Source organism: Mustelus asterias, chromosome 17 (genome assembly GCF_964213995.1).
Source record: "Mustelus asterias chromosome 17, sMusAst1.hap1.1, whole genome shotgun sequence".
NCBI lineage: Eukaryota > Metazoa > Chordata > Chondrichthyes > Carcharhiniformes > Triakidae > Mustelus > Mustelus asterias.
This window is the reverse complement of record NC_135817.1, coordinates 33,317,757-33,335,745: the sequence shown is the minus strand read 5'-3', so window position 1 is coordinate 33,335,745 and position 17,989 is coordinate 33,317,757. Positions and strand designations below refer to the sequence as shown.

Here is a 17,989-nt window from a genome sequence, read left to right as displayed (position 1 = left end):
TTAGTGACATCAAACTATACACATGACAAAGTGTGATTAGTCATGTGTAGTTTGTATTGACATTTTGATAAGCAATCTGTAGTACAGAAACAAATGGTAGACAGTAAAGGGAATATGGATTCAAATGGGTTTGATAATCGATTGCAGAAGTATCCAACCATCAAGTTTGGCTATGAATTCAATATTTTAAGTGTATGTGTCAATATTATTGCATGTACTGTGTGTTTAATAGAACTATGACCTCTTGACCTCAATATTTCAAAAATCCTATTGATTTTTGAACAGAATCAATGCTTAATCACAATGAAAGCCTATACACTAACACTAGGAAAAATCACATGCCCTATCCATATTGTTCAGAGTGACCCTGATGTGGTATCAGCATTTTGTGTTCGTAGCCTTACAGCACCAGGGACCCGGGTTCGATTCCCGGTTTGGGTCACTGTCTGTGTGGAGTCTGCACCCTCTCCCCGTGTCAGCGTGGGTTTCCCCTGGGTGCCCTTGTTTCCTCCTACAGTCCAAAAGAGGTGCTGGTTAGATGCATTGGCCATTCTAAATTCTCCCTCAGTGTACCCAAACAGGCAGCAGAGTGTGGCAACTAGGGGATTTTCACAGTAACTTCTTTGCAGTGTTAATCTAAGTCTACTTGTGACACTAATAAATAAACTTTGAAACTTTAAACTAGAGGGACACTGAGGCAGAAACAACCATAATGCTTTTAGATTCAACTTGAAGACTGAAGCCAATATTGCTAACAATTTAATGAGAGTTTTATATTGTAATAGGGCTAAATTTACATAGTTGATGCACAACTTGAGTGAGATTGGCATGGTTGGAGAAGTAGGTAGGGGGGATGGTGTTGGTCCTACTAGGTGGACATAATGCACACAAATTAAAACATCATCCTTTAAAACCATTCTGAGGAAGAAAGTGGCCTCAATGTTCCCAAAGTCAAAACACAAGCATGTGGCATGTGATAAAATAAAAACAACACAGCTTAACTGGTCATGGTCCAGGGTAAATTAAATTGATGTGAAAATACTTGATCGGGTACAAGGTAAATATCTCTCTAATGAATAAGGATAAGTGTTGGACTCAGCATTTTATTCCCGAACTGCCTATGATGCTAAAATCCAATTGCTTAATAGTTTTAGTTATCTGTTCTGTCGTCAACTCATTCTAACCTTAAAATGAACAACTGTATGATCAATTGACTGTAAATCTTTCCCATAATTCAACATCATGCATTAATTCCTCTCCATCAGTTGGAGCAAATTGAAGATTACATTCCCCCACTTATTGTTTAACAAAAGGTTCTTTTCTGGTGCTGGTAGCTTTGTGCACACACTGCAAGCTGCAGGAACGACACAAAGATTAAAATTCCTCATGATTACAATGGAGGTCTTAGCACTCATCTTTTTCATGACCTCCCATAGCAGTACATCAATTGCTATTTTATTCTGTGGTGGCATGTAACATATGCCTATCATTAACTTCATCCTCTCCAGATGTTCCAGATATCAGCCCAAAGATGGACTGGACAATTCCCAGTTCTTTCTCTTAAACAATGTCTCAACCTCTCTTGGGTCCAGCCATAAATGGCATCACACCATTTCTTGAAGCACACATATCCCTGCAGATTTGTTCCACATACATTGTCATTCTTTAACCAACTTCCAGTTTCCCCATTTTTATCCATTAGCATCCTATTACTTCCAATAAACATTTTATATTTTATGATTCTGACATTCATATAAACACATCTTAGACCATTTGTGATCTTTCTTGCTATATTCACATCACTCATCCCTGTTATCTACTTATAGAAACTAGGAGTAGGCCATTCGGCCCTTCAAGCCTGCTCTGCCCACCATTCATTTTGATCATGGCTGATCATTGAATTCAATATCCTGATTCCCTTCTTCCCATTTTTCTCATTTAAGTTTGTCCCAAATGTCTTCAAATTAACAGTCTTTAAATGTACAGTCAGATATCTATTTTTCCCAGAATTGATCTCAAAAGGTTAAGAACTTGAACCCCTTCTCTCTCGACCACACATTCATCAGTTTTTTTTTCTAAAGATGTATGATACAGGAATAATACTGAAATTACTATTTTTCTCCCAACTCCTGAAATCTCTTTTGCAGGATCTCCATTCTGTACCTATATATCATTGTCTCTCTTGTGAACCATGTGCTGTGGTGTCTCTTACTCTGTCCCGGAACATTAGACAGACCTGCCCGCCAAGTTTCAAGCTGCTCCATTGTGGAAGCAACAAACCATTTAGGGCTTCCAGTCATATTTGCAGTATACTGCAATCAATTGCTTGAAATATGGAATCTCCGGACTCAAATCTTAGCTATTCTCTACTCCCTTTTGCAACCATTTGCAGTTTTGTGCCATTTTACTGCTTAATGTCATCCTGAGATTCTGTCCCTATTCATCTCCAGGGCTGAGTGTCTCTGGGCATCTCTCGTTTCACAGCCTCTCTCTGTTTCTGCTTACTCTTTCTGTACGCAGGGATTGCCAATCAATTATTTCACTGAGCAGAATTTTATCATTTTTAAACTCAGTGTCAACTCAGGCAGGAAAAGCTGTGTGCTGCCCACAGGCTTCACCACCATGTTTTTTGAAACTTGGTTAAAACAAATGCTGGAGGTGGTGCCACAACATCACACTGAAGGGCAGGCTATGGCACTCCAATCTAAAAAAAAATAGAAGGAACTCCTACACATGGGAACCCCACTCATAGATAAGGGATACTCCCACCCCCAAAGACATGAGGAACACCTCCTTACCCACAGACACAGGAAACACCCCCCTGTTCACAGAAATGGGGAATCCACTACCCCACAGACTTGTCCAATGGAGATCCACCTGCCCCAGCTTTGCCCCCATTACTGCCCCAGCACAGGGGGGCACTGCACAGACATTTTCAGGGCAAAACCCTCACCTCTATGTGGGCTGTACTTACCTGCACGACCCCAACGGGTTCTCTTTGCCAGGTCCCTCCCATTTGTTAGGACCTGTTGTAAACCCTGCTGATGTCATATTGGTGGTGGTGACACAAGGGAGAGGAAAATAGCAAAGATTTGAGTTAGGAGATTCAATATTTCAAGCAATTGATTGCAGTATACTGCAAATATGTGGGTGTGGAGGTGCCCGCTAATAAGATGTTAACAGGATTCCCAATCTTTCATGGCGGGAACTCCATTATGTCATTGGTTGGGGGTGGGGGAGAGAATCCCATCATCGTAAAAGCCATTTGGGAACTCCTATTGGATTCTCCTCCCCCACTCTAAATGGATGCGACGAATCTCGGCCACCGTCTCCCTCAGTAACAACAATCTAATGGAAAATATCTTGCAGATCATTTCTGCAACAGAATGTAGTTGTTGTCATTAATGCCAAAAATTAATTTTCGAGGGATTGAATTTGTTAGTAAGCATATTCCTCCTTTATATTTTGAGAATTTAGCAGAGTCCATATATGCTCATCACAAACACATATTCAGTTATTTCCAATCAGGCATGTGGTAAAGTGAGTTTGATCTGATAGGTTGTTTTGGAACTTACCTTCATAAAATAATTCCTCTGCAGCTCAATATCTCCCAATTGCACAAAACTTTTTTAAAAATTAATTATTTTTGAAAAATTTAATTCTGTCATAGATTTCCTCCTTCCTGCTTTGTTTCTTTCTGAATTTTCCAAGATGGGCCTCACTCTCACATGGACAAAAATATAAATTATGATTTCAGCAACAAAAAGGAGCAATAAGGGTGGAAGGAGATAAGATTTTTCAGATGGAAGGAAGTAGTGGGGGGGTGGGGGAGGGTGTGTGTGTGTGAAGAGATTAGATGTGAGGTGGGATCTGAGCTTGACACTGAACCATTCTTTCAGATTCAGCACCACAATGATTAAATTGGCGGTCCAAGGACTAATTGAGTTTATATATTTGTGGGGCCTTATCTGCTGAAGTGTCCGGTTAATCATATTTAGTTGGAACAATGTGCAGTCCAAGTTGTCGGATCATGTGATGACAGCCATATGTTCAGTGCTTAAAAGTTCTTTTAGCAGAACACTTCAACACTCCTGAAGGTTTAGCAAATTTGTGGGCCCTCGGAGTGCTTCAAGCTTGTAAAAACAATATTGTGTGTCCCTTTCATCTGCTAAGTTCAAAATTGTTCTTGATTGCTGTGTAATTGATTGTACTTTGAAACTGATCTGACATTTTTGCAACACTCAGCCATCACCAACCCACAGCCCTAGTAAAGAGCAGAGCGGAACAAAATATAATGAGTGATGTTTGAATTATAAGGAGAGGCTGGATAGACTGGACTTCTTGCCTGAGAGCATAGGAGGCTTAGGGGTAATCTTATAGAGATCTATAAAATAATGAGGGGCATGATAAGGTAGATAGTCAACATTTTTTCCAAAGGTAGGGGAGTCTAAAACTAGAGAGAATAGGTTTAGGTTGAGAGGGGAGAGATAGAGAAGAGTCCAGAGGGGCAATTTTTCACACAGGTGAGTGTCTGGATTGAGCTGCCAGAGGCAGTAGTAGAGGCGGGTACAATTTTGTCTTTTAAAAAGCATTTAGACAGTTACATGGGTAAGATGGGTATAGAAGGATATGGCCAAATGCGGGCAATTGGGACTAGCTTAGTGGGAAAAACTGGGCGGCATGGACAAATTGGGCCGAAGGGCCTGTTTCCATGCTGTAAACCTCTATGACTCTGTGATGTAGTTTCCTCATTTACACTACAGTGTTTGCTTTAAAGTGTTTGGAGCTTGGACAGTGTCAAACTGGAGTGCAACCTGGCTAAGTTCCATCCCAAATTCCAACCCGAAATGTGAATTACTGGAGAGTTTCTGTGTCTTTATTTATAAAGTTCTTCATTTTCCTACCTGAATCTAATCAAGTTGTTTAAAATGACAAAGGAATTTAACAAAGTAAGTCCTAACACACCCTCTAAAATGTTTGTTTAAGCACGTGGCCCCTATAATTTTTTGTTGCACATAAGAACTAGGAGCAGGAGTAGGCCATCTGGCCTCTCTGGCCTGCTCCGCCATTCAATAAGATCATGGCTGATCTTTTTGTGGACTCAGCTCCACTTACCCGCCCGCTCACCATAACCCTTAATTCCCTTACTGTTCAAAAATGTATCTATCCTTGCCTTAGAAACATTCAATGAGGTAGCCTCAACTGCTTCACTGGGCAGGGAATTCCACAGATTCACAACCCTTTGTGTGAAGAAGTTCCTCCTCAACTTAGTCCTAAATCTGCTTCTCCTTATTTTGAGGCTATGCCCCCTAGTTCTAGTTTCACCTACCAGTGGAAACAACTTCCCTGCTTCTATCTTATCTATTCCCTTCATAATCTTATGTGTTTCAATAAGATCTCCACTCATTCTTCTGAATTCCAATGAGAATAGCCCAAATCTACTCAGTCTCTCCTCATAAGCCACCCCTCTCAACTCCGGAACCAACCTAGTGAATCTCCTCTGCATCCCCTCCAGTGCCAGTATATCCTTTCTCAAGACGACCAAAACTGTACACAGTACTCCAGATGTGGCCTCACCAGCACCTTATACAGCTGCAACATAATCTCGCTGTTTTTAAACTCCATCCCTCTAGCAATGAAGGACAAAATTCCATTTGCCTTCTTAATTACCTGCTGCACCTGCAAACCAACTCCTTGAGATTCCTGCACAAGGGCACCCAGGTCCCTCTGCAGGATCATGACTTAAAGGGGCCAACTTGTGTGCAGACTACACAGGAACTCTTGGTTGCTGTGCAGGTTAGAACGAGCTATGAACTCTGACAAAGGGTTATCCAGACTCGAAATGTTAGCTCTATTCTCTCTCCACTGATGCTGTCAGATCTGTTGAGATTTTCCAGCATTTTTTTTGTTGTGTTAGAGAGAGCTATGCTAGGTACAACAAAACAAGGTGAAATCCAGAACAAAGTGCAATAATCATGAAATTAGAGCCAGGCTAGTAGAATCGGAAAGCATACTTTTTACAGTATTGTGGTTATCAGGAACACCCTCCAACAATTAGCTGAGCTTGCCAGGTGGATTAAAATGTTTAAGGCTGAGAGTAATCAGATTTTACTGGTTAAGAATATCAAAAATATGAGCTGGAATTTTGCCATCCCGCCCGCCCCTGGAATCAGAGCAGGCGAGGACAGAACATGCAAAGATCCGTTGATCTCAGGCAGGATTTTATGATTTCAGGACGAGAGAGGTCATAAAATCCCACCCATGGAGTTTAATTTAGCCATGATCTAATAGAATAATATAATAGGCTTTGGGGACTGAATGCTCTACTGTTATTCCTATGTTCACAGCAGACAAGGATGTATCCTTGCTCCCTCTCTGTTGTCTGATGGATTGACTCCTGAAGTGTCAAGAAAAGCCCATTCATTTTCTCCAATACAGCACATCCAGGGTTTGTATTTCTAACATGGAGTGTCCAAACCTCAGTTTGTTTACCAATTCAACCAACTTCCAAATTTAACAGTGCTCAGAACAGTAGCTCTTGATTCCAATTAAGGCCGCCATCTACCAGAAAGCACAGCAATCAGAAACATCTGATCTGATAACAGGAAAATAAATGTTCCCCCCTCCAATTACTTAATTGCACAGAACACTAGCAAACTAGAGCATGGCAGCACCATTGCTAACCCAACTGCATAGTCTCACCAACCAGAAGACTCTCAGATCCAAGCATTCACCTATAACAAGTGTGTGGATATGTCACCAAAATCTCCCTGTATCAAATATTGGCCAAAGCTAATGCTTCTCTCTTGGCTGCTTATGAGAAAGACTATGAAAAATAAAGCTGGAGAGTGGGTGCAAGAATGTGAGTGGGAGAGAGAGAGAAACAGAGGAGTAAAAAAGGCAGATAAAGTGCAAAAAAGGTGAGGAGAAATAGGCAGAAATTGAGGAAGCATGGGATAGGATGGTAGAGAGCGAAAAAGTGAAGGGGAAAGAGAAGGAGGCAAATGAGGCGCAATGAAAGTAACAGAGGTGAAGGAAAGGGTGAAAGAGATGAAGGAGAAACAGAAAAATGAAGGAGACAAGAGAAAAATAAAGAAGCGGATCAGACAATTGAAGGGGGTGGCAAGGGATGAAGGAAGGATTGAGAGAAAAGAAGAGCAGGAGAGTTGAAGGAGGAGGGCAAGGGAATTGAAGGAAGGGGCAAGCGAAAAAATAAGAGGTGAAGGAAGGGAGTGTGAGAGGGATGTGAAGGACATCACAGAGCGAAAGAAAACTGAGAAACAGAGAGTAAAGAGTAATCTGATTAAGATATAAAAGAAACACCAACACAAAAGAAGGGAAAACAACAATGGGAGAGTGGAAATTATGAATAATTAATAGAATAATTGAAAAGTTCAGAAGGGTACAGATAAAAAGGTGTAAATATCATAAATCTATTGGCTCCAAGAAGTCGAAATAGATTAAGAAACTAGATGGCATTTAATCAGTGCTCATTTCGGCCTGATTCTACAATTGGCAGAGGGCAACCAGGTGCTGGCATTCACGATATTAAATCAAACCCCTTTATCCTGCTGGCTGAACAGTCGACTCATAATAAATTGGGTTTATGATTTTGGTGTCAGGATAGGGGAACTAGGTTTAGCAGTGTGATTATTAAATGTCAGCTCATAGATCCTGGTCTCCTGGTAAACATGCATCAGTATAAAAGTGGCTATGATTCTGCTGAACTCAGAAGTGATTTAATCAGACATAGTCTACTTATCAGTTGTGACACACAGATCCAATGCATGGCTCCTCAATCTAATCAAAGAGCTCCATATGAATACAATGATTAAGTTAAGGTCAGTGGATGCAATTCACTTATCAACTGCATGTCTGGTTTTAGACAAGGACATGGCCATGCATCCTCTCTCTCTCTCTCTAAGCTTGATTGTCTGCCTGAATAAATGCATTATTGAGAGTGAAAAGGTAAGCATATCCACATTTTACGATCTGGCATACTCTGGCAATACAGTTCTATTCACTAACTGTGCATCAACCACCTTTTTGCACTTCAATCCTTGAATGAGCTAGCACATATGCTGGGTGTATGGATCTCCTGGCTCAGGATGAAAAGTGTAAATATAATTCCAGGACCATGAATAAAATCCATTAGCAATGACAGAGAAGACATGGTTCTTATTATTTCTGCCTGGACAGTTATTTTTGATCTTTGGGCTGATGCCCTCCCACTGGAATCACTGCTGTAGCTATCACATCAGTGGCTAAATGAAGAGCACTTGCATCCACTCTCTGTTCAAACCTCATCTCTATAATATTTCCCTGCTCCCATCCTATTGAAAGGTTCCAAGATCAGGATAATTGCAAAACAAAATACATAAAGCTCTCCAAGATTTATTGTGCAATACCAATCACTTTCTGGTCATTTGGCTTTGTTCACAAGGCAAGATGTCACCTCAAAAAATGAGTTAATTCATAATGAATCAAACTAGTTATTTTGCCTTGTTTAACCAGGTGACATGTCTTCAGCAGTCAACATCTCCCTTTAAGGTCCTGTCTCAGTGTGCAGTCATGATGGTATCCAATGCAACAAAAAAAACAACCTTACTCCACAGCTTTAATTAAGTGAAGAGGGACACCAACCTGGCAGCATAGATATTCTGTACAGTCACTGTGCAGGACACATGAAGACACTGGAGGTCACAACAGACTATAGCGATCTACGTGACTTAACTCAATTATTTTATATTCAGTCATTCATTCAGGGGTACATTTCTCTCTGTTCTGCATCAGGAATGGAAACTTTGATTTTTATCTTCCCTTTTCCAAATTGGGGATTTTGAGAAGAATTGTGTTTGTCTCACTTCTATCCTGATTCAGGTTATTTAATTCAGCTTTGACCAGGAATTAAAGATAGGATATTTCCTGGTCCATTTGGCTCAGTGCTACATGACACACTGTAATTACTAATTTTAACTATTCAGACAAGGAACCAAATGCAAGTTTTTAAAATGTATTTTCTGAATAAATATATACAGTAGAATAAATAAAACAAGTTTGAGCTTTTTTTTAAAGATTTTGTTACTGATGTACTGCAGCTTTATTGGAAATCAATAGTGTAATGTTTAGTCCTTCTTAAAAATTAAACTCATATTTGATTTGGTTCCTGAAGCTCTAAACTCTACACCAACCTTCAGGATCCAGCAACTTCTCAATGCCAAGGTTCTTTTTAGCCACATTGAATGCATGATCCAGTCTCTCATGTGCCGACTGCAGTTTTGCCACATCCTTCCAGTCAAAGAGGTCAGGCCTGCAAGTACAATGAAGCAAATTATAAAGTCAATCTTAGTTCTTGTTGGATTAAAATCAATTCCACTTCAAATTACTACCTAATAATAGAAGTCAAAGGGGCTATTACTCTAGGGGATAGCTATATATTGTTAATTTTGTGAATCCCAGGTCCCTCATTTTAAAAGATCACAGTGAACCTGCATTAGGAAGTCGAGAGGATCAGTGCTTTGTAAATATTTAAAAGGTCAACATTCTGGAGGAGAGGAATGGGGAGATAATTATTTTTAAATGTCTTGTATTTTATTTCTGTTTAAAACATACTTTTATCCTCATCTAAATGAAATATTTTACAGCCAGCAGAATAAGCAGGAAATATGCTCCCAATACATTGCCAACATTGCATGGTAACTAGCGGTGTGAAGAAATTCCCTGGAGTGACACATGTGCAACATTGTCTACTCCTGTGCTTCAATCATCAAACATTAATGGCTCCCAGTAGTGGAGCACCTGGTAAGCAGGCCTATTATAAGAGACAACAGTGCATTTTTTTCTTCTTTGCGTAGTTCCTTTCAATACGAGTAAGAAACTAATGCTCAAAACTATTAGGATTAACACTAGAGAAAGGAGCAAGCCGTAGTGGGTTGACTGGAAATGCTCTCCTACAGCAGTGTGATGACATCAGTTGTGGTTTTATATAGAAAAGGAGAAGAGGTTAGATTTTTTAAAGGTAACCCCAAGAAGTACATGGGATAGAATGAAGACATGATTCCTTGCTAATGATAAATATGGTGAGTTAATCAGCATGACAGTAACTCTCTTTAAAAATGTGTTAGGGTTAGATTGCATCAATTTCACATTTGTAACAATGTACATTTTCTTACCAGTTTTCTCCCAATTCCTCAAAAGGATTCAACAATCGTTAATGGCACAATGTAATGGTGCTAGTCACCACACAGCATCTTATTCCCATGACTTGCTGAGATAGTTTTTCCCCAAAATATACTTTATTCATCAAATTTGTAAGGTACATACAATGCAATTCAGGGTTGACATCACATGAAGTGAATTACAGTTAATTGACGAAATAAATGCACTCCAGGATGCTTCACTGCACTTACAATGCAGTTCGCACTTACATTTGAACATTTTCTGATGCATATAGTCCAATGTATATAGCCCAAGGGGTTTTGCAAAAGTTCCAGCCTCTTGGTTTGTTTTGACAGAAGGACGAAAACTGTGAACTGTTCCCCCATTAATCCTGTACACTGGTTGGACTAAGCTGAAGAGCATTCCCCAGCACATAGCTCTGGACTATGGAATGTGCCATTGAGCAACATTTGGTTGTGGACAACACCTCACCTTGGATGACCACCAGGTTTCGGGTAGAGCAAAGAGCATCTTTCACTGAGTCGAGGACTCTCCAGTAACAGCTGATGTTTACCTCAGCGTGTGTCCCTAAGAATAGTCCATAGAGGACAGAATCCTGCATTGAAGAGCTGCTCAGAATGAACCTCAAGAAAAAGAGCCACACTTCTTTCCAAGCATTCCTTGCAAACACACATCTCAGATGGAGATCTGAGATATCAGATGTGTATGAAGGCTCTAACAGATATATATGCAGACATACCTATCCTTCCCCAAACCCTATTTTGTAGAGTACATCTATCATTTGTTTCTTTATTCTTTCATGGGATGTGGGCATGACTGACAAGGCCATTCTTATTGCCCATCCTGTCACATACAGGCCAGAACAGGTAAGGACGGTGGATTTCCTTCCCTGAAGGACATTAGTGAACCAGATGGGCCTTTATGTCAATCGATAATGGTTTCGTGGTCACCATTACTGTAACTAGATTTTCCATTCCAGATTATTAACTGAATTTAATTTCCACCAGTGGCCATGGTGGGATTTGAACCCTCGTCAACACCTGGGCCTCTAGATTACATTACCACTATGCCACTGTTTCCCCCAGTGTGTGATATTCAATTAAAGCTCTTCTTGGTCCAAGCTGATTAGACACTCTCCTATCCTGCACATTGGTGCTCGTAACACTCACTACCATGAGGAATATCAACGATCTTCCTGCAAGTTAAAGCACAGGTCTGACACCAGTTTCAGAACAGACTTGGCCTGATTAGTGATGACTTGGAAAGGATGTTGCAATCCATGTTAAGCAGTGAAATGGACTGCCTGACAAGTTCTGATCTCTTTCTCTTGTCTGTCAGTTTGGAATTCAAGGTACGTTTGCTCAGGGATTCTGACAGGCTGCTGGCCAGGGTACCATCTTGTAAGCTTATAAGAAATCTGGATATCTGAGCCTCAACTGTGTGTGTCACAATTGGTTAGCAAACTGCAGAGCCAACACAACCAGGCCTGTTCTCAATCTCATCTGATATGCATTTTAGTGGAGGCAACTGAACAGTAAGCGGGAGAAGGAACTCTTAACTGATATTCCCCTCGCTAACCCAACTGCATTAAGGATCATGATACCATCCCAGTTCTACTTCAGTCTAAATCAGCAAATGCAGCAAACTGAGTTTGGGTTTCCCCCCTTGGTCAATATGACTTAAGTATTCAATGGAACCTGAGCCATCAAGAGATCTAACTTGCACAGATTTTCACAAGATTGTCAATAAGAAGTGTAAATTTTAAATCTGCTGACAATTGAATGAGTTGATGCTGAAGTCATAATCTTGTGTGGTTTATGTTTTAATGTGAAAGAAAATCACCAGCAGCCTTCAACGGATTGGGTGTCCATATTTCAAAAAGACCCAGATATAACTCCCTGAATTAGTGAAATTAACTCTATTTGCAAGGGTATTCCCCTGTCACAATAATAGAAATAGAAGTATCTGTTGAGAAGAAACTTTGTTAAGGATTGATGCTTGACAACAATGTTTTAACATTGGATACTGTTTTCTCAAAAACGAAGGCAACTTCTCCATTTCCTAGGATCATGTTGTCTCATCAGTGGATCGAGCAGCTATTACAATTATATATGTTAGAAACATTTCATCAACAATTCGATTACTCCAATGTCATATGGTTAAAGGTTATAGTTCCAGATATGGCATTAGTTCTGCCTGTGGTTTCAATTGTTTATTCAGCACAGGAGAATTTCGTAACTTCGGTATTATTGAGCATAGCTTTCAATATTATCCCCTTTCCACAGAAAGAACAGATGCAGGAACAATCCTGTGTGAAGTCTGGTAAGCAATTTAACATGAACAAGGTTAACTATCCCACCTGAACTATTTTGATTCAACACTGCAACAAGCAGAAGATGCTGGTTTCAGATTGTAGGGGTTGGTTAGACAAGCGATCACTGGCTGTTTTGCAGGAGGAAATGTTGAGAAACTGTCACACTAAAAGCATTTACAGAAAATTTGCAAATCTACAGGAACAGCAGATCTACCCTAGATTTTGGTGGCATAACAAGCTGAAATACCAACTCAGAAATAATGTTAACTGAAAAAATTTGGACAAAAATTCAAAAAGCTGTCCTATACCATATGAAAGCAACCCACACAAAAAAAACAGCAACAACTTGATTCAACAGCATCTCCAACAGCACATACACAATTGAACTAATCACCCCAAAGTTTTCACTTCATGCCTATCTCACAGGTGCTTTTGCCTGTCCTAGCGCTCCTATGCAATGTTGGCACAGCGGATGCTGCACGTCACCGCGGGAAAATGCAGATGGCTATTCAGGATGACTATGGCTGTCAACTGCGATTAAATGCTTCCTGGAGGTTTCATCATGTTACTTCCCACCATACATCATTAGTCAGCCAACACATCCATCCTTGTGATGCGCTGTCTTCCTACGCCAATTGGAAGGCAAAAAGACACTACCTGAATAGATGATGCTTGACTGTTAGCTGGCGAAGAGAAACGTTTAAAGAAAATACCAAAAAAACTTTTTAAATTTTCCAATAATTTTTCTCCAAGGTGGCAAATAGCAGTATCCTGGAGATTAATCTTCAATCCTGGCGAGTCCAGGACAATCCTGGAATGCCAGCATGCCTAAGGAGCTGCCTTCTTGAACCACTGCAGTCCATGCAGTGCACCAGCGCTATTATGGAGGAACTTGCAGGATTTTGACCCAGTATCAGTGAAAGAACAGTAATATAGTTCCAAAATCAGGATAGTGTGTCTCTTGGAGGGGAACTTGCAGATGGTGGTGTTCCCATACATCTGCAGCACTTATCCTTATCTAAGTGATGGAGATGCAAGTTTGAAAGGTATTGTCATAGTAGGGGTTATTGAGGTACTGGTGCAGGACATCTTGTAGATCGTATACACTGCTTCTACTGTGTGCTGATGGTGGTGAGAGTGAATGGTTGAAGTGATGAATGGGGTGCCAGTCAGATAGGTTGTTTTGTCCCAGATGGTGTTGAGTTTCTTGTGTGTTGTTCGAGTTGCACTCATGCAGGCAAGTGGAGAGTATTCCATCATAAGCCTAACTTGTGCCTTGTAAATAGAAGAACGTTAGCCAGTCAAGAGATCAGATACTCATAGAATTCCGACAGTACAGAAGGAGGCCATTCAGCCAATCGAGCCAGCACCGACCACAATCCTACTGAGGCCCTATCCCTGCAACCCCACACATTCACCCCGCTAATCCCCCTGACACTAGGGTCAATTTAGCATGGTCAATCAACCTAACCCACACATCTTTGGATTGTGGGAGGAAACCAGAGCACCCAGAGGAAACCCAAGCAGACACAGAGAGAAAGTGCAAGCTCCACACAGACAGTAACTCGAGACCAGATTGAACCTTGGACCCTGGCGCTGTGAGGCAAAAGTGCTAACCACTGTGCTGCCCTAGCTGCAGAATTCATAGCCTCTTACCTGCCTTTGTAGCCATATTATTTATCTAGCTGGTCCAGTTCAGTTTCTGATCAATGGGAACCCCCAGGATGTTGTTAGTGGGAGATTCATTGATGGTAATGATACTGAATATCAAAGGGAGATGGATAGACTTTCACTTGTTGGAGGTGGTCATTGCCTGGCACTTGTGTGGCATGAATGTTCCTTGCCACACATCAATCCAAGCCTGAATGCTGTCCAGACCTGCTGCATATGGATGTGGATTGCTTCAGTCCTTGGGGAGTCGTGAATGGTGCTGAACATTGCACAATGATCTGTGCAATGATCAGTGAACATCCCCATTTATCTTATGATGGAGGGAAGGTCATTAATGAAGCAGCTCAATGTAGTTGGGCTTGGAACACTATCTTGAGGTACATCTGGAGTGTGGTCCTGGAACTGAAGATGATTGACCTCTAACAAACACTACCATCTTCTTTTTCCCAGGATGGAAGATTCAATTACTAGGGGGCATAAGTTTAAGGTGCGAGGGGCAAGGTTTAAAAGAGATGTATGAGGCAGATTTTTTACACAGAGAGTAATGGGTGCCTGGAACCCGTTGCCGGGGGAGGTAGTGGAAGCGGATACGGTAGTGCCTTTTAAGGGGCATCTTGACAAGTACATGAATAAGATTGGAATAGAGGGATATGGTCCCCAGAAGGGCAGGGGGCTTTAATTAAGTCGGGCAGCATGGTCGGTGCAGGCTTGGAGGACCGAAGGGCCTGTTCCTTTGCTGTAATTTTCTTTGTTCTTCCTTTGTTCTAGGTATGACTCCAACCAAAGGAGAGTTTTCCCTCCGATTCCCATTGACTTCAGTTTTGCTGGAACTCCTTGATGCCGCACTTGGTCAAATGCTGCCTTGAGATCAAGGGCAGTCACTCTCACTTCACCTCCCAGGTTCAGCACTTTTGTCTATGTTTGGACCAAGCCTCGCCTGAGGTCAGAGCCTTAGTGGCCCTGGCAGAATCTAAACTGAGCTTTAGTGAGCAGATCTATGCTGTGTGAGTGCCACTTGATAACATTGTCAATGATCCCTTCCATCACTTTGTTGATGATCAAGAGCAGATTGATAGGGTAATTGGCCAAATAAGATTTGTCCTGCCACTCATCCTAGGTCAGAGGGGCTCAGCTAAAACACCTTGAATCAAAAGATTCATGGTATTCTGATCAGACCTTCATGCCATGTGCTGTATCCAGTCACTTATCTGTACAGCTGAAGCAACTTTATGTTCTACATCCTCCTCCCACCTCCTCTTCCATGTCCTTGTCCTCCTTTGATGAATTATCACCTAGCAGTGCCTCACCGTCTTTGAGGTCCACACCTCTCTGGATTGCCATGTTATGGTGAGCACAGCAGTCCCACAATGACCCTGACCCTTGCAGTAATGTATTGCAGGGCTCCACCTCACTTGTCCATGCATAGGGACTACACCTTCAGAAGTCTGATGGCTTGTTCCATGTGTATCCCGGTGAGCAGGTGACTTTGGTTGTCTCACATCTGTATCTATGTCTATGTCTAGGGCTCCTGTAAAATGGCAAGCAGCCATCTCTTCAACTAATATCCCTTGTCCATAGAAGCCATTCAAGGAGTAATAGCAGCTGCCAGAAGAGCGAGTGCACACACGGAGGAAGGTCTTGCTGTGGTCACAGACCAGTTTAACATTGAGTGGAAGTCCTTCCTGTTGAATGGCCAGTCACTGAGTGCCTTGATGGACACACTGGTGCAATCAATGATGCTCTGCACCTGGGAGAATTCAGTGATGGTGATGAAACAAACTGTTCTCTGTCCCTATGAAGCCACGTCTGTCTGGAATTGAATGTATAGTCCAGCTCTCACAAATAGAGCAATGGTAATCTGCAAGCTGCCGGCATGTGCTGCCATTAGCAAACTGCCACCAATGTTCACAGCTGATCATTGGAAGTAGCCACAAGCAAAGATGTTCAAGGTCACAGTGAATTTGACACTCATTAGCAGGTCATAGTCACCAGTGCTGAGGTGTGAGATCTTCAGCGATGAGGGCACAAATGAATATGGCCATCTATCTGGAAAGTTGCAGGCTCCTGGTTTATGGGTTGTGGTCATCTCCAGTAGTTCCATGGATCCTCTGTTGAGTGTATGGTTTCAGTGTTTTTTCTGCCATTTGTCCCTCTCATCTGCCCTCTTGAGCCAAGTGGCTCCACCCTTTCTGCAGAGAGTTTTGCTCCTCATCATCTCTGGGCTCTAAATCCAAGAACCATGCCTCCATTGACAGTTGCAACCTTCCTTGTATTAAATGACATCCCCAGTTGTCTTTGGCAGCCTTGACACCTGGTCTTAACTCCTTATGATGTCAGGGTATGGGAGGATGGGGACGGGGACTCCTGAACTGCCCAAATGCTTACCACCCACCCTCCTCCAACCCGTGTTGGCTGATGGTACCTGTTACCCAATGGTCAAGTCCACTCAGCTTTGTTCATCCTTTTACAGAGGCCAGCTAATTCCCTCCACAATCATGACTGGTTTCTCATTCCTAACCTTCCTTCCTTCACCTGGTCTGCCTAAGACAATGCTGGTTATCCTCTTGCCATTCTTTAGGGCCAAGTAGCAGTATAGAAATCACAATATCCCCATTAATGGACTCTTAATGATCTCCTCAGCCATCTTAATTAGTCTTCATCATGGACCAGATGGGACAATGGGGCCATCCTGGTGAACATGGCCAGCAAGGAGTACAGAGTTGGGAACCTGTCCTGCCTGCATTTTGGACCCCTGTAAGCCTCTATCTGGAACCAATATTCCAGTCATTGTGTTTTTATTAGGCTCTTAAATATTATGTTCCCTGAAGTTCTTTCAAAGATAGCAGTCTCTGATTAATGAGTCACTGCCTCAGAAGTGCAGCAGAATTCAGAAAGTACCTAAACCGGTGTAAGAGACAGAAGGTTGGCTGTGCTTGCAATTATCTGCTAACATCAATAAAGGCCTCGTGGGTTGATTGTATAATTGTTAACTGGGTTGTATCTCAATTACACACTGATTTCAGGCTTTCCCTGTAAAATTGAAAGCCAAGAAGCTGTAGAATCAGGCAGTACCTTAAGCTCATTCAGCACTTTTCAACAGGAGCAAATCAACTTGATAAATAAAGTGATATGAGGAAACTGAGTTCACTTGATCCTTTCTAAACAATGATTCAAATAATGTTGGTACAGACAGGACCCGGTACTATCGAAGGCGCACGCTTGTGGAGTTGTCCATTTTACAGAAATATCATTTAACCAATGTATTACGGCACTTGTTTTCTTTAAAGCAACAAAATTATGATGCTATACATCACTTAGCCCTAAAGAAACTTTTGGGTGGCATGGTAGCAGTGGTTAGCACTGCTGCTTCACAGCTCCAGGGACCTGGGTTCAAATCCCGGCTCGGGTCACTGTCTGTATGGAGTTTTCACATTCTCCCTGTGTCTGCGTGGGTTTCCTCCGGGTGCTCCAGTTTCCTCCCACAGTCCAAAGATGTGCGGGCTAGGTTGATTGGCCATTCTAAATTGCCCCTTAGTGTCCCGGGATGCATAGGTTTGAGGGGTTAGTGGGTAAATATGTAGGGATATGGGGGTAGGGATATGGGGGTAGGGATATGGGGGTAGGGATATGGGGGTAGGGATATGGGGGTAGGGATATGGGGGTAGGGATATGGGGGTAGGGATATGGGGGTAGGGATATGGGGGTAGGGATATGGGGGTAGGGATATGGGGGTAGGGATATGGGGGTAGGGATATGGGGGTAGGGATATGGGGGTAGGGATATGGGGGTAGGGATATGGGGGTAGGGATATGGGGGTAGGGACTG

General features: G+C 42.0%; 1 protein-coding gene across 13 annotated transcripts in view; it reads right to left on the bottom strand.

Moving 5' to 3' along the window:
• The window catches only part of LOC144506416 (dystrophin-like), a 1,861,003-nt gene that overhangs the window by 1,255,987 nt on the left and 587,027 nt on the right, over positions 1-17,989 (bottom strand). For all 13 annotated transcript variants that reach the window (XM_078232507.1, XM_078232503.1, XM_078232508.1 and 10 more), the window contains exon 7: positions 9,192-9,310. In XM_078232507.1, the coding sequence (XP_078088633.1) occupies positions 9,192-9,310 (119 nt within the window). The remainder of the gene's footprint in view (positions 1-9,191; positions 9,311-17,989) is intronic.